At 40.5% G+C, this 26,856-nt stretch overlaps 1 protein-coding gene across 4 annotated transcripts in view; it reads left to right on the top strand.

The window, feature by feature from the left end:
- The first annotated feature begins 1,034 nt into the window (after positions 1–1,034).
- The window catches only part of LOC110099463 (short integuments 2, mitochondrial), a 79,406-nt gene continuing 53,584 nt past the window's right edge, over positions 1,035–26,856 (top strand). For 2 of the 4 annotated variants that reach the window (XM_020826637.2, XM_028694891.1), the window contains exon 1: positions 1,036–1,331. In XM_020826637.2, coding sequence (XP_020682296.1) covers positions 1,170–1,331 — 162 coding nt within the window. In that variant the 5' untranslated portion in view covers positions 1,036–1,169. Of the gene's footprint in view, positions 1,332–26,856 lie in introns of all 4 variants that reach the window. The other 2 variants (XM_020826629.2, XM_020826620.2) reach the window with 2 other exon arrangements.

Below are 26,856 nucleotides of genomic sequence, written 5' to 3'. Positions count from 1 at the left end.
CAATATTATCTGAAGTGGGGGTAGGATTTGAAGGGTAGAGTGAGGAGTGATGAATTAGGGACTTACATAATTCACAGGGAGTAGGTCTCCATTCGTATTGGACTTTCAAGCTGAACTCATCCCAATTCAAAGAAATGAGATTTTCATCTGGGTACTTGGCATTGCAGTCAACCTGAACACATATTCTGGCAAAGGTGAGGCGGGTCTTCTGAGCTATCAAAGAGTCCACTGTGAGGGGAATGCCCACTTAACTCATAATTATGGAAATCCCTTCAGAATTCCAGCAAGCCAAAGACAGATCGTGGATCTTGATCCAAATAGGAATAGAAGAAATTTTTTCCCTCTTGGGCCTAAAATGGGGGTGCCATTTTTGGAGGATGAAAGGATTACTAAGTATAAACCAGACTTCTCTAGACAAAACCAAGTCATAATCTTTTGTGGACATAAAACGAAGTAGGAAGAAACCATCACTTAAAGGTAAAAGCTTGAATGAACCTTTAAGCGACCAAGATTTTTGCATGGAGCCAAGTAAAGCTTCGTAGAAGGGCCTCCTACCTAAGAAATATCCTACCGGGTACAAGCTCCAGTCTTGAGCACCGATAGGCAATTTTTCTCTGGAAAAACGCAACAGTTATAAATTCAGAGGGGTAGAAGGAGACGAGTATGTTATCGGGTGAGGAATCTGTGGGGTGGGGGGAGGAAATATTTGACCATTTGCGCTAAACGGAGGTGTGAACCGTGTTACTGGAGGAGGTGAGAGGGGAGAAAGTCAGAAGAGAAAGTGGAGGATCTATGAGAGGTTTGGTTGTAAGCCCCTTTTCTAAAAAATAAAAATATCTGAATTGGATAAAATCAGTTGGACTTACAAGATAGAATAAAGAAACGAACTACAAATTCAATTAAGATTTCATTTGAGATGACTTTCTTATTGATTTTTAAAATAATTTTTTAGTAAAAAATTAAATCTTTTATATAAAAAAACTGTTTTCAGCAGTAAAAAAATCGTCCGGCTAAATATAGATGAGGCAGACCTACCTCCGAACTCTGCACAAAATAATTTCTCCGCCAACGGGTCTGGTGCGAAAGTGAGACAGAGACCGTTTCGCTGATGCTGCTGCATAGAGAAAGATAGAGAGAGAGAGAGGGAAGTAGCGCTTTAGGACGCGGCGATGGGACGGTTATCGACGCTCGGGAAGCGGGTCGGGGATATGAGTTTCGTCGCCGGCGGTGGCGTCATCAACTGGTTTCCGGGCCACATGGCCGCCGGCGCTCGGGCTATTCGTGATCGCCTCAAGCTTACCGATCTCGTCATCGAAGTTCGTGATGCCCGCGTAAACTCACTTCCTCCTTTTACTACTCATGCTATTCTCCTTTTCTTACTCTTAAGTCCCTGTTATTCGATAAGCAAGCGAAAAATAACCTGTTTATTTTTCTTCAGTAGTTGTTGGAGATATCATTGGGGCAGCTAAAGCAGTTGAAATAGAGTTCGGTAACCTAAATTAGCTTGGAATTGTTTTTTTCTTATTTAGGCAGGGATTTTAAATCTAGAGTCCGCCCGAACTTTGCTCAAGATCAGCTCGAAACCATTCTATTTGATCTCTAGCCAAATCAATTATTGTTATCGATTGAATCTATCCGAGCTCAATTCGAGCCATACGAACTAGTTAATTACAATCTGAGTAACATTTGAGCTAAAAAAAATTTGATAAGATGATCTCCACTATTTTAGATCTCTTAAGCTAATTTTGTAGTAGAACGTACATATATTCATAAATATAAATGTATAAATTGAAGAAACTAGAGAGAGGATTAAGAGTGGATGTCTCACGTCAGATACAAAAGAGAATTATATTGTATTACCGTCTCGATTACAAAGACTAACTACCCTTATATAGATACATTGGTTTGCAATAAGAAACTACTAGAGAAGTGTGTGCGTGTAGCTATATTCCAGCTTTAGGAAGATGTTGAACTGTCTAGCCGAATATGTTGCTTCTTGTCTAATACGCCCCCCGCAAATTGATGGGTCCTTTGTGACTGTCAATTTGGATCGAAGAAATGTGAAGCGAGGTGTTGAGAGCGGCTTCGTAAAGATGTCAGCTATTTGATCGGTAGTGCTTATAGGTAGCAGATTGATGTGGTGTTGTTGAATGTGGTCCCGTAAGAATTTCTGATCAATCTCTATGTGTTTAGTGCGGGAGTGAAATACAGGATTATTGGCCAAGGCGATAGCTGACATGTTATCACAATAGAGATTCGTAGGCTGGTCTTGAGGAATGCCGAACTCGGAGAGCAGCCTGCGTGTCCAGATGATATCCGTCGTAAGGGCGGCCAATGCTCGATATTCAGACTCCGTAGACGATCGAGCGACTGTGTGTTGTTTCCGAACCTTCCAGGAAATAAGAGTTTCTCCTAGGAAGGAGCAGTATCTGAAGGTGGATCTACGAGAAATTGGATCGCCTGCCCAATCCGCATCTGAAAAGGATTTGAGAGTCAAGTTAGTTTTGGTGACAGGAATGTCAAAGTCTAGCGTACCTTTGATGTAACGAAGAAGCCTTTTGAGAAGATAAGCGTGCTAGGCGGTTGGATCATGCATATGTTGAGAGAGAAGGTTTACGCTGAACGAGATGTCGGGTCTAGTTAGAGTAAGGTATTGGAGTGACCCAGTAATTTGAAGATAGGTGGTTGGATCGGCGAGCAGAGTGTCTTGGTGAATTTCGGATGGTAGCTTGGTACAGGTTGGATTTGCCAGTGAATTGCAATTTGCTAGATTGGCTTGATTGAGAATTTGAAGAGCATAGTGAGAGTGGGACATGAAATAGCCGTTGATGTTCTTTGTGATTTTGATGCAAGAAATTCATTTGCGGAGCCCAGATGCTTCATAGAGAACTCAGAACTGAGTCGGTCAAGAATCAATTGAGTGCTAGCCTGATTATTGCCCATAATTAGTATATCATCAACGTATATAAGTAGATAAATTTGAACGTTAGTATTGCAAAATAGAAGAAGTGAAGGATTTGCCTTACTATGCTCGAAACCAAGCGATACGAGAAAAGAAGTGAAAGTGTTATACCATTGGCGCGGAGCCTGTTTTAGGCCGTAAATTGCTTTATGTAAGCGGCATACGTGATTTGGTTTTGTTTGATCCTCGAAGCCCTTCGGTTGGGTCATGAATACGGTCTCTGTTAAATTGCCGTGAACAAATGCGTTCGCAACATCGAGTTGCTGCACATCCCAGCCGTTGTGGATAGCGATTGCAAGAAAGATATGTATCGTCGGAAGTTTCGCTACGGGGCTGAAAGTTTCCGTGTAGTCTAGCCCGAATTGTTGGTGGTTGCCGAGTGAGACTAGTCTTGCTTTGTACTTAGCCACCGTCCCGTTAGTGTGAAGCTTTGTTCGAAAAGTCTATTTACATCCAAGGATGGATGCATTGGGTGGAGGCTTGACAAGACTCCATGTTCCTTGTTTCTGAAGCGCAAAGAATTCACTCGCCATTGCATGGCGCCATTCGGACTGTTTCATTGCTTCAGTATAGGTGGTCGGTGCAGCAGAAGAAATGACCGTTTGTTGAGAAATGAGATTAAGTCTTTGTATAGGCTTGAGATTACCTGTCTTGCTGCGAGTGGTCATGGGGTGGATAGACGGTTGGGAAACTAAATTGTTACCTGATGTTGTTGCGTGAGAGGATGATCCCGTGATGAAATTGCCTGCGCTGCTGGAAAACTCGGATTGAGAACAGAGGTGCTTTTGCTAGTATGGAGTTGAATGGAAGCCGTAGGTTTTGAGGTAGATGGATGATAGATTGGAGCAGTCGTGGGAGTGAGTAGGAGCGGCGGAATGTCAGAGTGGCTCGCTTCTTGGCTTTTCTGTATCGTAGAGAAAGGAAAAACAGATTCGTTAAATATGACATGTCTAGACATAAAATTTTTGTTCGTGACAATGTCGAGACACTTGTATCCCTTGTAGTTCTCAGAGTACCCAAGAAAGACGCACGAGTGGGATTTAGGTTGTAGTTTGTGACGAGTTTGAGGTGGAGAAAGTGGGTAGCAATTGCACCCAAATACTTTGAGCTGACTGTAATCGGGTTTGCGATTGTACAACAATTCGAACGGGGATGCATTATTCAAAGTGATGGACGGAAGCCGGTTGATGAGATGAACAGTAGTGAGAACTGCGTCAGGCCAGTATGTATATGGGATAGAGGCAGTGAGAAGCATGGTGCGAGTTGTTTCAATGATGTGCCGATTTTTCTGTTCTGCGACTCCGTTCTGCTCAGGCGTGTAGGGACACGAGAGTTGATGTAGAATTCCTTGATTCCGAAGGTATTTCTTGAATTCGGTATTTACATATTCCGAACCACCATCAGTATGAAGAATCTTGATTGTTTGAGCAGTAAATTTTCGATGAAATTTTTAAAATCGACAAAAATTGAAAACACATCAGATTTACAACGAATTGGAAAAAGCCATGTATAACGAGAGAAATCATCTACAAAAATCACATAAAACTTGTATCCTTGAGCAGAAATAGTGGGTGCCGGCCCCCATACGTCTGAGTGAATGAGGGCAAGCGGAGCCTTTTGCCGATGTTGAGTTAGCTCAAAAGGTAGCTTATGGGATTTAGCAGAATTACAAGAGTTACAAGAAACAAAGTTTTTATTTATTTTGAGACTAGGATTGTATTTAGAAATAATTTCCAGCATTCGTTTGTGCGGATGCCCGAGACGCAGATGCCACTTGTTTGTGTCATTTATTGCCGAAAGAGCTTGATGGTTGCTGTTCTTGGCTTTGATCGGAATGGTGTACAACCCGCGCCTATAAGGTCCTTGAAGGATTGTTGCTTGCGTCGCCAGATCCTTTAATACAAAACCAGATGGATCAAATGTGATTGAGATCTTGTTATCTTTGGTTAGTTGAGAAATCGATAACAGATTAAATTTAAGAGTAGGCGTGTGAAAAATTTGAGCCAAGCTCAGCTTACGGGATGGGGTCGGGAGGATACCCGCCCTAGTGTGCGCGATGTGAACGGAGTTGCCGTCGCCAACTGTAATGTTGTCGGAGCCGTTGTAGGGAGAGGAGATGGAAAGATTGTCCAGAGAGTTTGTGAGATGTGTGGATGCGCCCGAGTCTAAGAACCAGTTGTTGTCGATGACATCGGAGTTTGCAGTTAAGGCCGTGTTGTTGGTACGTTGTTGCGGAGTGTACTGAAGGTTCGATCTGTGCCAACAGGATTGAGCCGAGTGCCCTTTCTTGTAGCATATTTGACAGATGACCGCGACATTGGGATTTTGACGACCTTGAGAAGGGTTGGTGGTTGTCGAGCGGCCTCGTGGTCGACGGCCTCTTCCACGATATGTGTAGAGTGCCGTATTGGGATCTTGAGCCGGGGGTGTTCGAGCTGCATCAGAGGCAATATTTACTTCTTCACTTAGGAGTAACAGATATAGTTCACAAGTGAGATCGGAGTTAGCATGGTCCGGATTGCTATCTTGAAAGATTGATACGAGGGGGGCAGACCATTGTGTATGTGGAGGATGATGTCCTTCGTGTCAACGGATGAGCCTGCTGCCGAAATCTGATTCACCAGATTCTTGATATCGGAAAGATACTGAGTCATGGAAGCGTTCTTGAGCGAAATGTGATGAAGGTCATTTTTCAGTTGAATGACCTTTGAACGATTTGTAGCTTGAAATCGTTTTTCAAGTATTGTCCAGATCTCCGCAATGGAAGTGAGCGATATGACATACGGAAGAACAGATTGGGATATAGTAGAACATATTGCAGCGGCTAGGTTCTGATCAGTTAAACGCCATTGGAGTTCGTCGTCGGATGGCTATGCTGGGCCTGATCGATCCGTTCCTGTCGAAGAGGATGGAGTAAATGTAGGATCAAGAAAGTTACCGAAACCATTTGCGCTAATGATCTTGAGAGTTTGAGATCTCCAGATCGGATAATTGTCGGGACCGAGTTGGACGGTGATGAGTAACCGGAGATTGGAAACGACGAATTTGAGTGCAGCCGAAACAGAAGGGGCAGGTGGTAGAGACGATCGTTCCGATCGTTCTTGAAGGTGGGAGGAAGCCGAATCAGACATGGTGCAGGATCAAGAACGCTGCATCTGATACCATGAAGAAACTAGAGAGGATTAAGAGTGGATGTCTCACGTCAGATACAGAAGAGAATTATATTGTATTACTGTCTCGATTACAAAGACTAACTACCCTTATATAGATACATTGGTTTGCAATAAGAAACTACTAGAGAAGTGTGTGCGTGTAGCTGTATTCCAGCTTTAGGAAGATGTTGAACTGTCTAGCCGAATATGTTGCTTCTTGTCTAATATAAATCTTCAGTTAAACCTAAATACATACATAAATATATTGTATGTGCATTCATATTTATTGAAATATGCTTTCTGATTCGATTTGGAGCTAGCTCACTCCAATTTATGCTCATGTCAATTTATGGTCTATTCGAGTTTAACATGGCTCATTAGTTTTGTTTGAATAAAAAATCGACCCATTTTCGAGTGATCTTCAATCTTTGAACTAAATTCACAACTCTACATTGAGGTAATTGGCTAAATAGAAGAAAGTAGATATAATTATATTATTTCACATATCTTGATGAAAAAAGAAAGAAAATCATAGTGTATCATATGTGGCCTTTGAAAGAGTCTCATGTGATTTAGAGAGAATATGTTGGATTGTACCACCACAAAGGATGAAAAATAGTTATAGACTTTTCTGCAACATGAGAATCAATGAAAGACAGATTGATAAATGTTTCCTAGAGATTTCATCGAAGTGACATGAAAATTCAAAGTGAGTTTATGAATTATAATACTAGTTTCTCATAGGAACAAACTTTCATGGTTATTATATCCCATATGTGATACCTGAGAATACTCTCGAGTCTCGATTAAGGATTCTATTTTATATTCTTAATTTAACATAAATGTTATCTACGAAATAATCCTAGTCAAAGGAGATGAACTGAAGGAGTAGTCAAGCATATGGGACCTCATGATGGGATAAAATTGCGAGGTCAGCAGATGTCGTTAGCATGGTGATGTAGAAATATGGGGTAAAATAAAAATTGGACTTATATTTACTTGAGCTAGCAAAGGAAAAATGACTAAAGAGAAGGAACCTAGTGCTTGGTAAACTTCCTCCTAGCGACTAATTGCAAGGAATGGTATAAAAAAGCTTCACTATAGGACGTAGACCCTTTGGATTTGAGATCCCCTCTACCTCAACCTAAGCAAATTTTAAAAGCTTGTTATCAAGTATCAATGCAATGCAACATGGATTGATTGATAGAGAGGGTCTTTCAATCTTGTCTTTTGGGTAAGATGACCTAAATGCACATGAGGGTTGGCTATGTGATGCAATAATGTGCTATTGTTTTTGATCTACGTGCTAATTTGGTTCAAGGCTAGCATTGTGAATGTGCTATGGCAGACTTTTGTCGACCAAGTCCAATGTTTATAACCTAGGGTACACAACTAAATGCTATTTTATCAAAATGCATTCATTTTGCTGTAAAAAAAATCCTTTTAGATTTTTTAGTAGAAAATGACAAAAAAACCTGAGAAATTCATAAATATTTTGTAAAATTTTTGCTTTAAAATGTTTCGTTGAGAGCCTAACATATATGTTTAGAAAGAAAATAAAATAATATGTACACCACAGGCATGTAATAATAGAAGTATGTAGGTAATATTCATGTGAATGAATTGTAGTAAATATTGAACATATGAGATAGAGCAAATAAAGTGCTGTAAATATTACAAAACCTTTACCCTCTCGATCTTTTATCCTATTTACTAAGGGATTTGCCCAATAATCATATACGCATATGGAAAGTCAAATATCCTTTATATTACTATAAATTGGTCTAATTCATTAAACCCTTAAGTATTATAATGTTTATTACAACAAAAGAAAGCATATAACTTTCCAAATGAATAAGTCCTTTAATACCTACTAAATGAGCAACAAAAATACAATGTAGACCCTAAAGTTGAAAGGAAAGCAATAGTGCATACTACATAATCTTCCAAGTCTAACTGATTAGGAAGACCAAGTGAGAAGTAATGGATTCATATCGACTTTGAAGAAATATGAGGAGATTTTTAGGATGAATACAAATGTCCTTGAATCTTCTCCTTTTTTAATTGACCTACACTGTAATTTTTGTAGTAATAGATCTAGTGGCAGGATTGTAATGTTGGATGATCAAGTCATTAGAAAGAGTGTCCGTTTTAGATATCTTGGGTCTATTGTTCAAAGTAATGATGAAACAGATGTGAATATTATTAGTAAAATCCAAGTTTGATGGTTCAAGTGGAGGATTTCATCAGGCCTATTCTATGATAGAAAAGTACCTCTCAAACTTGACAAAAAATTTTTATTAGATTGTGGTGAGACTTGCAATGCTTTATGGTGCAAAATGTTTTCCAATAAAAGAGACACATAAAATTAAGTTTAAGTATTACAAAGATGAGGATGCTTAGGTTATGAGAGGCTTTACACTTAAAGTTAGAATTCAAAATGCAAAGGTTGGAGTAGTTACAGTGGAAGATAAGATTAAAAAGAGTTGCCTTAGATTGTTTGGTCACATAAAACATCAGTCATTCGATTGAAAGTTCGTTAGGGATGTTAAGCCCTTATGAACTAGCCCAAGGCTAACCAAGAGGGGGGGTGAATTGGTATTTTAAAAAATCTTTCAATAAAAAATACAAACTCAAACCAAAGTTCACCACAACGAAAATAAGGAGTGCAGAAATTAAATGCGGAAAAATTGTAGTAAAAGCACAAAGAGATTTATAGTGGTTAAGTCAACTCGACCTACGCCCACTCCTTGGAGGTGCCCTCCGGGTATTGCACTAAACACAGTGACTCTCCTTTTGCTCCCACAGCAAGGCGGAGAAACCCTTACAAAAACTCATTTCCATCGACACCGGTGAGGCAGAGAACCCGACTCCTTTTGCTTCCTCCTGAAGCAAGCAGAGAACCTTAATTGATTGCTGAAGAAGACCTCCCTTGAACCCCCAAGGACGAAGGACGACGATCGGAGAAGACAACTTGGAACCTTGCTTGGAGAAACCTTTGTGAAATCCTCACACAAACTCCCCTTTACAAGTTCCTCCCTCTCTCTCCCTCTCCTCTTGGCTCTCTCAGATCAAGACAACAACAAAAGATGTTCTAAAGGATAGAACAAGAGTTCTTAAATAGAAGAGCTTCGGAATAGCTCATTAATTGAACTTTCCAACTTTATCGTCCAGGACGATATAAATATCATCCCGTACGATCAGTGTAATTTAAGCCTAATCAGCCGGGACGATCTGAGACGATCAGAAGAAATTTGTTCATATCGTCCAAGACGATAAAATATCGTATTGTACGATTAGTTAAAATTATAGAATTTCGGCCAGAACATCGCGCTGAACAGAGGTTTGGACGATCAAAAAATAGCTTGATCGTCCGGGCCGATCTCACGATCGTCCCAGACGATTAGTTCAAAACCGAGTGAAATCGTCCAGAACATCGCTATGAATAAGAGTTGTTCGATTTTTGGTCGTCCAGGAGAAACTAAGGTATTTTATACTGATCGGCCCGACCGATCCTGTGATCGTCTGGGACGATGTGATCGTATCAATGAAGTCTTAATTGCTTTCATTAATTACCAGATTAATTTAGGCATAATTGTGCTTCATCGTCCAGGCCGATGTAATGGATCATCCTGGACGATATCCAAGAGTGGGAGCCTCCTTCTCGGCCCCCTGAGCTTCCCCGTCCCCTGGGTGGAGATGAGTACTGTGAAGGATGTTGAAGGAATTGTTTGAGTAGAAGGCGGGCTGATAGTTGGGAGGAGCTGAATATTGGAGGTTATATTTGGATTATAGAACATATGCAATGATATGTCCTAGGGAAAGATTTGACTTCCTCCTATGACCTGGATCTCAAATTGTAGTTAAGTGCTCGATGTAGCGAAAGATCAGGTCGGTTGCATTGAATTCTCAATGGGCCATAATGTAAAAATGGTGAGTGAAAGAAGGGGAGTGATATGGCTCAATCACCATCTTTGAAAATAATAGAGGTGCGAAGGACGTGCTAGATTGTCCTAGCATCTTTAAGTAAAGAGTTAGTCTCTCCAATATGAAAGTGGGCATTAGAGTTGCGGAGAAAGTGATTCGCCGGAGCCCAGTCAAAATCAAAATCAGGATCAGAACATAGGGTATGAAGTTTATCCCTTGTGGTGGAAGTTGTAGTAATTCTTGGCAATCCTGATATGTGATCTCGATTGGGCGTCGATTCACATATGATCTAAGAGAAGTGTAGGCAGAATTTATTCGAAGGCTTGCGAAGAATTCAAACAGAAGCTCTGAATTGAAGAGAATTGCAAGAGTGAGAATGAAACACAAAGAGGTGTGAGAGAATAAGTCAAGTACCGGATATGAAATGTCGTTTGGGTTGATCGATCGGAAAAAAGTAATGCTAGCCGTCTTGTAGCGTTGGTAGGCGGCTTGATCATCCGCCTCCATGAATCGAGGGTCCAAAGTGGCCCTCGAGGAACTTCCAGCAGGGTGGCGAGCGTGCTTGCCTCCGGTCATTATCACGAAACAACAAGAAAATAGGAAGCAAACAAGTAAAGAGAAAGAGATGGCGTGAAGAAAATGCTGGAAGGGCTCAGTTTATAAAGAATCTGCCAGATCGTTCTGGCCGATCGTAGGATCGTCTAGGCCGATCTGGTTCAATAATTGCGTACAGGCCGATCTAGTTCAATAATTGCGTACATGCCGATCTGGTTCTATAATTGCGTACAGGCTGATTGGTCAAAAAAGTGGTCCTATTGTCCGGGATGATTAGTCACAGGCGATCGTCCCAAGGAGTTAAGCCAGACGACCGTTGAAAAAGCAGATCGTCCGGGCCGATTAGGTAGATCGTTCAGGACGATGCTCAATAATGGATTGTACCGGTCGAATTTAAAACACTTATATTATGTGCCACGTGTATCGTCCAGGACGAACAGTGGATCATCCGGGCCGATTGTCCAAAAATGGATCGTCCCAGACGAATTTAAAGATTTTAAACGTATTGCCACGTGTATCGTCCCGGACGAACATGTGTATCGGACGGGACGATTACCAATAAACGCATTGTCTAGGACGAAAGTCGATCAGCCAGGACGATCAAGGATGATTGAAGCAGAAGACGATCATATCGTCCAGGACGATAATGCATCATTCAGGACCATAATGCATTGTCCAGGATGAAAAAGAGCATAAAAGGTCAGAACAGTCAGCAAATGGATTTTGATAAGTGAAATAAATCGATCGTCCAGGACGATATGAAGATCGGCCAGGACAATGTGACAAAAAAAGTGTAAATCAGAGGATGGATGGAGATGATCAGACAAGGCCTTAACAATAAAAAATAATAATAATAAAAAGACAGACCAAAAGACAAAAAAGAGAAGAACAATAAATAATAATTTTTTTTTGAGTTTTAGCAAAGGCATGAATATGATAAATTCTCCAGGTAATTGAAATTTTAAAAATTTGTAAGACCAATGAGTTAACAATGTCGAAACCCGAAAACGGTAGAATATCCGATCCTGTTAACTCTAGCTCTGATTTCTTTCAGGATAAAATCGTCTTTTGAAAACAAAAGACCTAACTCAGAACAAACTAATTAGGTAAGAAAGAAAGATCCGTTCAAAACGTGGTTACATCGAAAATATCTTATAAAATAATATACCAAAGTAATTTATCTCAATCATAGAATTTGAAATCAAGCCTTTAAAAATATCAAGTAACATATGAATTATTCTAAAATTTTAAAAGTTTGAAAGAGAAATAAGCTTGTCTTTTGTGGGCTTATTTTATGCCTCTTGTAAATTTGAATGACGCACTTTGTGCATTTTTTAATTTTTGATACACTTTGTGTATATTTTTGAATTTGGCGTCATTGCTCATCTTTTAGTTTTGGCGTCATTTAACTTTTTTTTATTTTTGCAAGCTAGATCCCTTTTTAAAAACTCTTAAATACTTTTAGTTGTGAGTAAATCTTCCAGATATTAGAGAAGAAGAACTCACTCTCTAATATAAAGAAGAATAAATCACAAAACAGACTTAGTAATCATATGATAAATGCAATGACAAGATTTCAATTAATTTGAAAGATATATAAAAACTTTGAACATTATATATATAAGGTAGATTACTGTAGCAAGATAGAAAAGATTTTAGTTTCAAAATCCAGTTGTTAATTTAAGATAGACTTTTTGTTTAGAAAAGAAAATTATATCACTAAAAGAGTTTAGAGGGAGAGAAATCATTAATAGTGTTTCCCTCTTTAACTGATTTAGAGATGTTAAACATTGGCTATAAATCTCAAAAAAAAAAAAAAAACTAGAAAAAATTATCATAAAGAAAGAAAGCCAAAGAAAAACAACAAATATGAAAAGATAAAAACAAAAGACAGACAATAGTAATATTCAACAAAGTCGAACACATGCAATCAAGAAATTATTAAGCAGCAAGATTAAGCAATTATGAGCCGCGAGCCTCTGCTGTCCCAGTATTATATGCTCTCACGAGGTCTTTGGTGAGAGCACTCCTACAAAAATTATCAACAGTCAGATTTAAGAACCCAAACAGGTTTGAGTCCCTCCTTATGAAAAGAAGAATGCAATGCATGAGTGTTATTTTGTGAATTATGCAATTTGGGTCTCCACACCCAATGTGTAATACGGTGAATGATGCAAGTGTGTGTTATGTGTCCTAACATGCCACATAAAAAATATCTAACACCAGGAAAATGATTTCTTAATCGGTTCAGGTTATAATGCCTCTTCCTAAGTTTTGGCTTTAAATCAGCTGTCGGTGTCTTCTTATTTTTCTCAAGTGCATTCAACTTAGCTTTAAACCTCGAGTTATCACTTTCTAAAATAGCATGCTCAGATTCTTCAATATAAGTCTTAAAATCAGATTTAAATGAGGTGTAAGAAGCTTTCAAAGAGTCATGCTCCACAATTAATTCAGAATACTTTTTATTTAAATCATCAAATTCATCTAGTAAAGACATGTGATTGCTATCAATTATAGAATGATTTTTAAGTAAAATTTTATGCTCTTTTTGTAGATCTAAAAACTCCAATTTCAAGTTGGCATGTGATTTTTTAAGTTTCTTATATGATGCTTGAATTTTCTTACAAATTTCAAGTAATTGATCATATGTTGGTTCGCATACCTCTTCTTGGTCACTTTGACTAAGATGATCATCTGCCATTAAGTACAAGTTTGTTGTCTCATCTTCAGCTTCAGTCTCAGATGAGTCAGATGCAAACTCTGCCCAGAAAGCTTTTTGGTACTGCTTTTTGTCCTTCATGTGTTTGGGTTTTTCCTCGTCCTTCTCCATGCTTGGATGCTCCTTGAGAGTAGGACAATCAGTTTTAACATGTCTAGGCTTCATGCATTGATAACAAATAAGATCAAAAGAATTTTTATAATTTTTGCTATCATTACCTCTTTTCTATTTCTGATGATAATTGTTGTTCTTCTTTAGAAAGCTTTTAAATTGCCTAGTATGAAGGCAACATCATCGCTTTCAGACCCATAAGAGTTGCTGGCCTTCAGTGCCACAGTTTTCTCTTTCTTTTTCTCACCTGTATTAAGATTTCTTTGATTCACCCCTTGTTCGTAAGCAATGAGTGATCCAAGCAATTTACTAACATAATAAGTATTCAAATCTTTAGATTCAGTAATTGCAGTAATCTTAGCATTAAAAAAAGAAGACAAGCATTTCAAAATTTTATTGATCCTTTCATAATTAGTAAGCTCTCTTCCTAAAGCATGCAAAGAGTTGACAATTTGAGTAAACCGTGTATACATGTTAGAAATTGATTCAGAAGGTTTCATACGAAAAGTTCATAGTCATGCAATAAAATATTCAAACGAGATTGCTTAACTTCATTAGTTCCTTCATAAGTAATGCACAATCTATCCTAAATCTCTTTACTAGTAGCCCAAGTTGAAACACACATGTAATCTTCAGATTTTAAAGCACAGAAAAAACAGTTCAAACACTTTGCATTAAGTTGTGCTAAATCTCTTTCATCAAAAGTCCATTCTATAAAAGATACTTCAGTTTTAATTCCATTAAGTTCACGAGAAGGTGGAGAATAACCTTCTTTAACAAGCATCCACATGCGATAGTCAATAGATTGTAAAAAAGTAGACATGCGAGTTTTCCAAAAATCAAAAGAAATATTTTCAAACAAAGGTGGTCGGGTAATAGAATACCCTTCCGCAGTATTATGATTACCGGAGTTAGTCATGAATCAAAAATTCAAAAAGTTTTCAAACTTAATTTTATGAATCCCACTCTGATACCACTTGAAAGTTCGTTAGGGATATTAAGCCCTTATGAACTAGCCCAAGACTAACAAAGAGAAGGAGTGAATTTGCATTTAAAAAAATTTTTCAATAAAAAACACAAACCAAAGTCACCACAACGAAAATAAGGAGTGCGGAAATTAAATGCGGAAAAATAGTAGTAAAAGCACAAAGAGATTTATGGTGGTTCGGTCAACTCGACCTACGTCCACTCTCCAGAGGCACCCTCCGGGTATTGCACTAAACACAGTGACTCTCCTTTTCCTCCCACAACAAAGTGGAGAAACCCTTACAAAAACTCCTTTCCACCGGCACCGATGAGGCAGAGAACCCGACTCCTTTTGCTTCCTCCTGAAGCAGGCAGAGAACCTTGATCGATTGCTGAAGAAGATCTCCCTTGAACCCCCAAGGATGATGGACGACGTTCGGAGAAGATAACTTGGAACCTTGCTTGGAGCAACCTTTGTAAAACCCTCTCACAAACTCCCCCTCACAAGTTCCTCCCTCTCTCTCCCTCTCCTCTTGGCTCTCTCAGGTCAAGACAACAACAAAAGCTTTTCTAAAGGGTAGAACAAGAGCTCTTAAATAGAAGAGCTTCGGAATATCTCATTAATTGCAACTTGCCGACTTTATCGTCCAGGACAATATAAATATCGTCTTGTACGATCAGTGCAATTTAAGCCTAATCGGCCGGGACGATCTGAGATGATCAGAATAAATTTGTTCATATCGTCCAGGACGATAAAATATCGTCCAGGACGATAAAATATTATCCTGTATGATTAGTTGAAATCACAGAATTTTGGCCAAAACATTGCTCTGAACAGAGGTTTGGACGATCCAAAAATAGCTTGATTGTCCGGGCTGATCTCACGATCGTCCAGGACGATTAGTTCAAAATCGAGGGAAATTATCCAGAATATTGCTCTGAATAAGAGCTGTCCGATTTTTGGTCATACAGGAGCAACTAAGGTATTTTTTACTGATCTGCCCGGCCGATCCTGCAATCGTTCGGGATGATGTGATTGTATCAATTAAGCCTTAATTGCTTTCCTTAATTATCATATTATTTTAGGCATAATTGTGCTTCATTGTCCAGGCCGATGTAATGGATTGTCCTGGACGATGTCAAAAAATAAATAATACCTAAATAGATCTGGCAGCTGATTCTTTCTAATTTGAGCCTATCGTCCCGTACGATACAAATATCGTCAAGGACGATGTGCTTAATGACGGCTGCCTTAACCAGGATGCCCTAATTAGGCTTTCTGTTTTTAGCAGATTGTCCAGGACGATTTTAGGATCGTCTTGGCCGATGTTATAAAAAACAGAGAACTCTAATTAACAGACAAAAAATTTCCCCATGTGTGTGTGTGCAAGGTTACTTAGCATTAGAAATCACTTCGTTTACAAAAGACTCAAGAAAGGAAAAATTACAGACTGACTCAGACTTAATCTACCCATTCTTGAACTGGCTTGAGTTGAACTTGGTCTTGTGGACCTGAAAAGTTAGTAGGCAAGGCAGTCGTAGAAAATCATGAATGTTTGCTATCATCAAAAGTTTAATCCATAAAATCAGATTTGCAACATCGATGACCCTGTTAAAAGTGTAGATTTATTAGATACAACCTATGTTAAGAAAGGTAGATGTAGACCTAAAAAGTCTTGGTTAGAAAGTATTAAAAATGATATTTTTTATTAGATTTAAATCAAAATTTCGCTCTTAATAGGATACAATGGAGAAAAAATAATTCATGTAGCTAGCCCCATGCAGTGCGATAAAGGTTTTTTGTTGTTGTATTGTGTTTAATTATTTAATAATTATATTTTTGGGAGATCTACATAAATACCACAAATTTTTAATGTATTTATATCTCTAACCCATAAATCTTATTTACTTATATGCCACTTTAATATCTAAATGGCATCAAAGCTTGTGCATGAAAAAGTGTGTTTTACTTGAAATAAGTTAGTATTATCGGTGTTGTTAATGCATTAAAGATTTGAATGTTATTTAAATAAATATAAAGGTTTATATGTAAAAATATTAGAATTTTGTAATATGCATGGAAATCCCACTATTTTTATTATTTAGTTTTTCATGTGAATATTCTATGTACCACTCCATGTTGCCTTTTTGGGTATGATATTTCTATTCATTATCTATTACAGCTAAAATAATTTTACAAGAGCTTTAAGGTTGTTTTTGTTGAGATTTGAACTTCAATTATTCCAGCTAGGCATGAATTTAGAACTGTATTTACTTTTCCAATGAATGGATTTGTTCTGGAAACCAGCAGTTCAGTAAAATTTTCACTTCTATCACATCATCTTGATAGTCTATCTTGCCCTTCGTCCTTGGTGTCATCTTCCACTTGCTGCTTTGTATGTCAGCAATATATAATATATGGAATAACGATCACTCATGAAAAATAGACATAATTTTTCCAATAATCTTTGCAGGATATATTTGCATTCATTCTTATTTATTTATTTTTAATCAAATTGTTTCAAACAATGTCAAATGTTTAATATAGGATGTACTATAGAGTTTATCCTATTACTAACAATTCTTCATTATTTAGCAGTATGATAGACTGGCCGATTTGATTGGGAGAGAATTATGAAGTTTCCTAATTAAGAGGGAACTATTTAGGAAAGCTCTTAATCAAAGGGGAATTATTTAGGAAAATTTTTAATTACATTTGGAGGGAATTATTTAGGGCAAACAATCTAATTTGAATTCAAAATCTAAGAGGGAATTATTTAGGGAAAAGAATGAGGAATTAAGGTAGGATTGTTTAGAAAAGTTTTAATTACAGTTGGGATAGAGTTAATCAATGTTTTAAATTGCGTAAATAAGCCTCGAGACGTTTTTCGTCCGTGAGGCTAAGGCGAAAGCCTTAAGGCGGTGTGAGGGGTAAGCCTCACGGACATAGAATTGCGTAAATGAGAATTAAAGTATTTTAGTAGGTAAATAATTGTAAGAGTCTATCATACAATAAAAACATATAAATGAGAAGTGAAATTAGTGGAAAACAATAAAATAGATGCAATATATGCATCTTATAGCATAATTCAAAATACAAAATCATAAATATAAGTTTATCAAAACTCCCAAATTACAAATAAGAAAGAACATATAAAATCCAATCATGTCCCATCACTAAATGGGTCTTCAAGGGAATCTTCTTCATGTAAGCAATAATTTCATCATTCAGCTTGTCTGACACATTTGCACACGGTGCTACGTTTTTATGAGAGCTGGATAAGTGTTCCTTCATGCGGGTAACTCCGCCCTTCACCACTTTATCACAAAAATTGCATTTCAAATACATATAAGTCTTCTCGCCATCGCCTACGTCAACCTATACAATGTACTTCCAAGAAGGGTCTCTCCGCAATGACGTATTAGACTTTTCCTTTCCCTTAACCATATTTTCTAAAGCACAAATGCAAAATAAAATAAAAAAATATTAAAAAAATTTAAAACCTTAGCTTTCCTACAAGTTAAAAAATCATACCTTTAACTTAAAAAAACCCTAAGAATAGTTGAAGAAGTGATGTAGAGGGCGGCCAGAAATAAGAGCGGGTAGGAGAGGCGGTAGAATCGTGCGGGAGAGCCGGATCGTGCGTCGTCTGCGTGCTTCCTGCGCGACTTCGGTTCAGGACTTCAGGTAAGCAGGTATAAGGAAGAAGAGAAGGTTTTTTTTTTAATGTGAGTGGGCCCCTACATTTGAGGCGTACGCCTCATATAAAATTGCGCAATTGCACTATTGAGCGCGCCTCAATCTACCTAAGGTGTAAGCCTCGTCAAGCCTCAAAATTGCTTAAGCAATGAGGTTGTTTTGGAGCAAATTGCGCAGAGGAGCGCCTTGACGCGCATTTCTTATTGCGCAATTTTAAACTATGATGACATACATACTAATATCCTGGATAAATACTTATATTTTCCTATCATCTATGATCTATGAGTGGAAGCCTTGTGCTTGTTCGACATGTGATATCTTTACTCACGACTAGGGGTGCAAACGAGTCTAGTCGAGCTCGAGCAAGGGGTATTCGAGTCGAGCTCGACTGCCAAGTATCGAGCTCGAGCTCGACTTGTCTCACGAAACGAGTCGAGCTGAGCAGCTCGTCAAGCTCCTTCCCGACCTGCGTTGTTCCCGGACAGCTACGTCATCTCGAGATACGCTGACCTCCGTCGACCATCGTCCTGTCAACCTCCATCGAAGCTGCAAGCTCCAAACACTTTATCGATGGAGGTTCCTCTGAACACTTCGTCGTCCTGTCAAGCTCCATCGAACCCGCAAGCTATGTCGTATCGACCTACATCGTCCGCAGACAACTATGTCGTCCCATCAAGCTCCGTGGACCATCGTCCCGTCAAGCTCCGAACACTCCGCTCCTCCCCGCAAATCCCGCTCTCATCTAGGAAATGATTCCCGAAATCCGAATCCCGCTCCCGCCTACATCATCTTATCTTACGTGAGCTACTTGACGAACTCTCGAGAAATGCTGCGGAGTGTTCGAACTCGGGCTCGTTATGCCGTCGAGCTCAAAATTGTGTTCGAGCTCAACTCGCGAGCTCGATAAGCTCAACTCGTCAAGCCTTTTAACGAGTCTAGCTCGAGCCGGCTTGACTTGTTTGCACCCCTACTCACGATAATGCATCCTATCCTATATTCTTCAATGCCACAAATCCTGACCCCTCCATGGGAACAAACTGATGTAGAGAGAGAAGTCGTAGTCGTCGATCTACGAACAATTTACAGAATGCCTCCATTAACTTTTACTCAACATTCAACAACCCTTCTCCCATTCTTTTAAATCAATCCATTAATAGAGACCTTAACATCCATGCTTTTGACTTGACCTTTTGCTAGCTCTTCCAACCATACAAGTGAATACCTTCCCAATGAGGCTCAAAGTGTTGTTGATGTCTGATAGGAAATACTTGAGTTCGTAAGTAACCGTAAGGGAATACTTGAGTTCACAAGCAAACCTATAACTAATTGGATGAAAACAACAAGAATATAGCAAAATCTCGACAAAATCAGCCCCAAAACGATAGATTGAAATCAATGAAACAAAGCACAACACACACGAAAGCAAGATACAAGTGATCCCCAATTCGAGAGGAGGATCATCTCTCCCAAATCTCTTGACAAGAGAGTCTAGAGTCCAAGCACCAAGAAACCCTAATTCTCAATAAATCAAAACATAAAACTCCCTAATTCCCCCTTTAATACAAGATCTTTCCTATTTAAATTTCCCTCCCAAATCCTAGTCTCCCCACTCCGTTTGAATTTTCAATCCATTGGAATAGTGGGGCTCGCCCCATTATGCGAGCCAAGCAAAGGAGGCGGAAGTCTCCGCCTCCTATAAACCAGCAGCCCCCTTTGGACCGGTTGGTTCTGGACCGGTTCACAAAGAACCGGTCTAACAATACCGCCCTCCTCAAGGTGAAAACAAGAAAATTGCTGTTTCATCCTCTCGTATGGCTCCCACGTGGCCTCATAATCCGGAAGGTTATTCCACTTGATCAACACTTCCTTAGTTTCATCTTCATTATGGCGAACCCCTTCCAGCTCTAAGGGTTCCAGAACCTCCTCTAAATCCTTAGTAAGTGTCGCCGGTAGTTCGGGGTTAGCTGTGTAGTCACCAATGACCTTCCTTAACTGCGAGACATGAAAAACTGGATGTATAGTCGCCGTTGGTGGTAATTTTAGTCGATATGCTACTGCTTTAATCTTCTCCAGCACTTCATAAGGCCCAAAATACCTTGGAGCCAGCTTTTCATTCTTCTTGTTGGTGATTTTCTTCTGTCCATACAGTCGTAGCTTCAAGAACACCCTCTTCCCCGCTTCAAATTGGATGTCATTCCTATGCCTATCCGCCTGTTTCTTCATAATTTGTTGAGCTCTCAGTACATGCCTCTTCATCTCTAGCACTCAGTCCCTCTCCTCCAAGTACTCCTCTACTAACGAAACGAGAGTACTGCTACTCCCAAAGTGCACCAAGTGTAGAGGATCTCGTCCATACAATGCCTTGAATGGGATCATCTGTGACACAAAATGAAAAGACGTGTTGTACCAATACTTCGCCCAAGATAGCCGCTTGGCCCATAGCTTGGGTGTCTCTGACACAAAGCATCTCAGGTACGTCTCCAAGCTCCTGTTGACTACATCTGTCTGCCCATTCGTCTGAGGGTAGTAAGTTGTGCTGCTCTTGAGAACTGTCCCCTGCAATCTGAATAACTCCCTCCAGAATTGACTGATGAACGCCTTATCCCTATCTAATACGATCTCCTTTGGTACTCCGTGTAACCTGACCACCTCCCCGAGGAAGGCTGACTGCGGTGTATGGGTGTCGAAGGGGAATGAAATGTGTATACTTGCTCAGCCTGTCCACCACCATTAAGATCACCGTGTACCCCTCTGAGCGGGGTAACCCATCTATAAAATTCATAGATATCTCCTCCCATACTCTACCCGGTAGAGCTAACACCTATAATAATCCTCCTGGTGACATAGCTAGGTACTTATTCCTTTGGTAGACCTCACATCTGGATACCATCTCCTATACATCTTTATGCATCCCCTTCCAGTACAACTCCGCAGCTAGCCTCCTCATGTCTTCAGTACACCTGAATGGCCCCCTACCGCGCTTCCATGAAACTCTTGGAGTAAGTTTGAGATATGGATCGAAGTACAGGGCATAACAAATCTCCCCTGATACAGTAATTTGTCTCCCTCCAAAGAGTACAAGTAGGGTCGCCACTTCTGAATGGCCAAAACGATGGCCATTAATTCCCTCTCATAGACTGACTTCAGCCTGGCTCTAGCCGTCAAAACCTGGCTGAAATATGCAATGAGCCTACGATTCTGCATAAGCACTACACCAAGCCCATATCCTGACGCATTCGTCTCCACAATGAAGGTCCGAGTGAAATATGGCAAGGCTAGGACCGGCACCGTAGTCATCGCCTTTTTCAGGCTCTCAAATGCTGTTGTGGCTGCCTCCCCCCATAGAAACCCGTCCTTCTTCAACTGCTCAGTGAGTGGCCAAGCTATGTTGTTGTACTGCTTTACGAACCTTCTGTAATAACTTGTCAGTCTTAAAAATTTCCTCAACTCCTTCAGATTTTTCTGCACTGGCCACCTTAACATTGCCTCAATTTTGGACTGATCAGCGGCCACCCCCTCTTTTGACACTCCATGGCCCAACTACTCAACACTGACTTGTGCGAAGCAGCATTTTTTCAAGTTGGCCCTCAGTTGATGCTCTTGCAGTACCTCTAACATCCTTTTCAAATGCTCCCACTGCTCCTCTGTCCTGCTGTAGACTTGGATGTCGTCAAAGAATACTAGTACAAACCGTCTTAGATAAGGTTTGAAAACCTTATTCAGAAGGGCCTGGAAAGTAACGGGAGCATTGGTCAGGCCAAAAGGCATAATCAAGAACTCATAATGTCCCTCATGAGTTCTAAAGGCCGTCTTGGGTACATCCACCTTTTTTATCTGAATCTGATAGTAACCAGATTTCAAGTCTATCTTGCTGAAGACCACTGTTCCACTCAATTGATCTAGCAACTCGTCAATAACTGGTGTAGGAAACTTGTCAGGCACAATTTTCTTGTTGAGTGCTCGGTAGTCCACGCAAAAGCGCCAGCTGCCATCCTTCTTTTTCACCAATAGAACCAGACTCTAATACTGATGCTAGGTTTGATGATTTCTGCCTCCAGCATCTCTCTAATCAACCTTTCTATTTCATCCTTTTGGAATTGAGGGTAGCGATACATCCATACACTGATGGTCGTCACTCCCTCCAACACGATGGCATGTTCCTGCTCCCTCTGCGGTGGCAATCCCTGAGATGGCTGAAACACCTCTTGGAACTGCTGAATCAATGACTGAATGGAGAGGGGTATGTCTCCTCCCTCCTCCAATCTCGCTCAATCCAGATAGTGCAGCTCCACCAAATACCCTCCGTTCGCCAATTAAATGTCCCTCACCATTGTTTTATAAGAAAATAGGGATTTGGAAAGCCCTGAATCTCCCTTAATCACCACCTTCCTTCTATCCACCATTAACTCCATCGTGAGTGCTCCCCAATTCACTTTGGTGTCTCCCAAAGTTTGCAGCCATTTCATTCCTAGGATGACGTCGGTACTCCCAAGCTCTAGCGGAAGAAAATCTTCCCTCACCTGTATACCCTGGATTGTCAATCGCACTCTGCAAATCCCCTGACCTTTCTCCACGTTCCCCGTACCCATCATCACCACGTAATAGCCGGTATTCACCAATCTCACTCCTAGTTGGTCGACGACCTGGGTGGAAATGAAATTGTGAGTAGCCTAACTATGAATCAGCACCAGCACCTCCCTGTCCTCTATCTCTCCCTTCAATTTCATGATGTGATTCGTAGTGAATCCAACCACTGAGTTCAAGGAAGCCTCAGCCAGATCCAAGTGTCGATTCTCTTTCATCTCCTCCTCACCTCCTTCCTCAGTTTCCTCGTCATCACAGACGGTGAGGACTTGAAGAGTTCGGTCCTTACACCGATGCCCCAACGTGTACTTTTCATCGCACCTGAAGTACAACCCCTTAGCCCTCTTCTCCTGCATCTCTTTCTCTGTCAGTTGTTTGAAATTTCCCCCGCTTCCTCCTGTCTTCTCCTTGGTGGTCTCTCGACTCCCTGCATTTGCAAGACCTTTAGGTGCTAGATGAGTGGTCGTTATTCTGTAAGTGCCCCCAGTGCTGCTACTCCTGGCGCCCCTCTTCAAATTCCTCTGATTTTCCACCAGCTGGGCAAACTTCATGGCCTCCCTTAAGTCACGGGGTATCAACACCTTCACTGCTGCTCGGATCTCCGCCTTTAGCCCTTTCATGAAATTTCCCTCCAATACTGTATTTGAGAGTCACTCCACCCTGCTAGCTAGTTGCTCAAATTGCTCCCGATAGTCTTCTACCGATCCCTCCTATGTCAGAGCAAAGAACTACTCATAAAAATCTCCTCCCCGGTCGGTTTGGAAACGTTCTATTATGCAATCTTTGAATTCCCTCCAGTTCCTGATAGACCTCTGATCTCTCCATTGATACCACGACAGAGCTTTCCCTTCCAAGCACAATCCGGATGCAGCCAGCTTCTCCTCCTTCGTCAGCCCATTGACGGCGAAGTATCGCTCCACCTTGTAAATCCACCCATATGCATCTTCTTCTTCGAATATGGGCATCTTCAACTTCCTTACCTTTTGGTAGCCCCCATTGCCCCAGATTCTTCCATTGTTTCCTCTCTCGCAAATGTTAGGTGCACCCCATGTTTCCCGGTTTTCCCTTGCCCTGCCATAGGCCAAACCCTCTTCGAAATCCCTCCTTTCTTCAGAACCAGCATCTAGGCGGCCATAGTACCCCTTCTAGCGTTCCCAATATCCACCTCCTCTTTCTTCCCTCTAGACAGGCTTCAGATGGGGTCTTCTTCCCTCTCCTTCCATGATTTCCACCTCATCTTCTTCCCTATGAATTTTTGAATTCGTACTTCATATTTTTTCCGTCCTTCCCTTTTGCCAATGAAGCTGCCATTTGATTTTGAATTTCCAGCATTTTTTTAATCATATCTCGAAGATCGGCGACTTGTCCCTCCATTGAAGAGATCCTTTCCTCCATCGCCATTTTGATTTGATTCATCTCCCCTTCAAGTCTTTCCTCCAAGGCATCCACTTTTTTGGCCGCCATCACAATTCGGAGTTTGTAGATTCACAAAAACAGGCTTTTGGAGTAAAAAAATAGCAACTTCTTCCTATTTGGAGCGAAACACTGCTGCTGGAATCCATTGAAAACAGTCCTCCACCGGTCCCGAGACTTGCTCTGATACCAATTTGATAGGAAATACTTGAATTCGCAAGTAACCCTAAGGGAATACTTGAGTTTACAAGCAAACATATCACTAATTGGATGAAAACAACGAGAATATTGCAAAATCTTGGCAAAATCAGCCCCAAAACGATAGATTGCAATAAACGAAACAAACCACAACACACATGAAAGCAAGATACAAGTGATCCCCAATTCGAGAGGAGGATCATCTCTCTCAAATCTCTAGACAAGAGAGTCTAGAGCCCAAGCACCAAGAAACCCTAATTTTCAATCAATTAAAACATAAAACTCCATAATTTCCTCATCCCCTTTAATACAAAATTTTTCCTATTTTAATTTCCCTCCCAAATCCTAGAGTTCTCACTCCGTTTGAATTTTCATTCCATTGGAATAGTGGGGCCCGCCCCATTAGACAAGCCAAGCAAAGGAGGCGGAAGTCTCCGCCTTCTATAAACCAGCGGCCCCCTTTGGGCTGGCTGGTTCTGGATCGGTTCACAAAGAACCGGTCTAACAATGTCTTTGTTGATGTGAGTTATTTATGAAAATAAATTTAATTTGAATTCGAATATGAGAGAGATTTATTTACGGGTAGGGGGCTAATTTGGGAGGGAATTATGGGAGCCTATTTAAGGCTAACGATTTCAAATTATGTTTAGAGTTTTATGAAATGAGAGTTTTGTTGACCTGTACTGAGTGAAAAAAAATCAAAATCAAATATTACCTGCCCTCATCCCACACGTCGCTCGCACGTCGGAGCCATTCCAACGTTGCTTCATTGCACGACTCCGCACTATCTCACTCGAGTATTGTTAAGCCGAAGAGGAGAGGCCTTTGGCCTCTCACGACCCCGCTCACTCTCTCCCTTTCGCGTGCCACTTCGGTTCCTTCGGGCTATGTGACTTCTCTTGATCGATGACATTTTCCTTTCCCCGTGGGATCGGAAGTTACGACGCCTTGGTCGGAAGCGACTAAGGGAGCTCACTTGCTATAAGAAGCACGCATCTCTTCTCCGGCTCCTGCACTGTCATTCGACTTCCCCCATCTTCACCTCCCTCTGCTCTAAGCCCCTTTGCTTATGCCGATCTCTTGCACAAGCCGAGAGAGAGAAAGAGAGAGAGAGAGAGAGAGAGAGAGAGAGAGAGCTTCTTACTCGACCGAACGCCTCCCCTCTACCCGATCCTCCTCTCTAGTTCGCAAAACCTCACCAGGCCCGACCCGATCTCCTCCCTATTCTCATATACCCGCTCCTTAGCCCTGCTCGTCGCCTCCTATAGCCGCAAATCCACCCAAGCTCCTCTGTCCCTAGCAGCCCTTCCTCTAACCCGACCTCTTCTCCACTTGTAGCCAAGCACCTCTAATAGAAACTTAGAGGTGATTTTCTTTTAAGTTGTTATTATTATTATTATTATTTAGGGTATTAATAATATTATTAATATTAGTAGTAATAATAATATTACTAATAATAATAATAATAATAATGTTATTATTGTTATTAATATTATTATTATTAATACTATTAATATTATCATTATAGTAATTTATTATTATTATTATTTCAAAAAAAAAGTTTGCAAAAATCATCCTCTCTTATCTCGGCATGCGTGTCGGGCCGACGAACCACCAATGCACGGTTTATTGAGCATGGTAGAAGGGAACCTGGTGTGACACCTACGACGAGGTAGGTGAGCGACCCCTCGGGCCCCAAAACCCTGTCCTCGGTGTGTTCGACGAGCCGGCAAACTACCTATGCACGCTTTTCTTAGCGTGGTAGGAGGGAACCCAGTGCGACGCATACGACGGCCAGGTAAGCATGGTGTACGCTTTTCTTTGCGTGGCCGGGACAACCCTTAAACCTGTACGCGGCTCTGTACCTGCGGGGAAACAACTGCTCTTTTCTTGCAACATGTACCGAAGACGTCTTTCTTGGCGTGGTTGGGGAAAAAGACTTTACACGGCCGCGGTATCCTCAAAAGAGGGCACCTATCATGCACATTTTTATTGCGTGTGGTGGGAAGGCCCAGTTTCTCGTAGTTTTCCCCTAAACAGGAGAGACGCTGGGAGGCTGCCAAAATTTCGGGTGAAAACATACTGTACTCGAACTTGTTTGAACTCAAAAGAACAAGCATTGGGACTCAAATGAACAATAGTGGACTCAGATTTGTGGACCTTTGAACTTGATTGAACACAAGCAGGGGACCTGTGAAATGAATTTAAATGAATTAAATCCAAATTTGAACAAAACACATTAAGAACTTGGAATCAAAGTGATAACAAGGACTTGACTCAAACTCAAGTGAACTCAAACTCAAACTCAATTTAAAAATGAAATGAATTAAATAAGACTACTTGAACTTGCATTTTAGACTCAAGTTGAACACTAATGGCCTGAACAATTTGAACTTGAGCGAGTGCTTGAATTGAACCAAAGACTTGAGCTTGAGCTGAATTTTAAGCAAATGTGACTTGAGCCTTTCATATTCAAGCTCAAATGAATAAAAGACCCGTACATGAGTTGGTTACAAGCTTTGGCATGAATTAACTTGTAACGATCATTTTAATTGGGGTGCGAATGAAT

This window comes from Dendrobium catenatum, unplaced genomic scaffold (assembly GCF_001605985.2).
Source record: "Dendrobium catenatum unplaced genomic scaffold, ASM160598v2 fragScaff_scaffold_589, whole genome shotgun sequence".
NCBI classification, from domain to species: Eukaryota; Viridiplantae; Streptophyta; class Magnoliopsida; order Asparagales; family Orchidaceae; genus Dendrobium; species Dendrobium catenatum.
The sequence above is the reverse complement of the archived record's forward strand: the minus strand, read 5'-3'. Positions and strand labels throughout refer to the sequence as shown.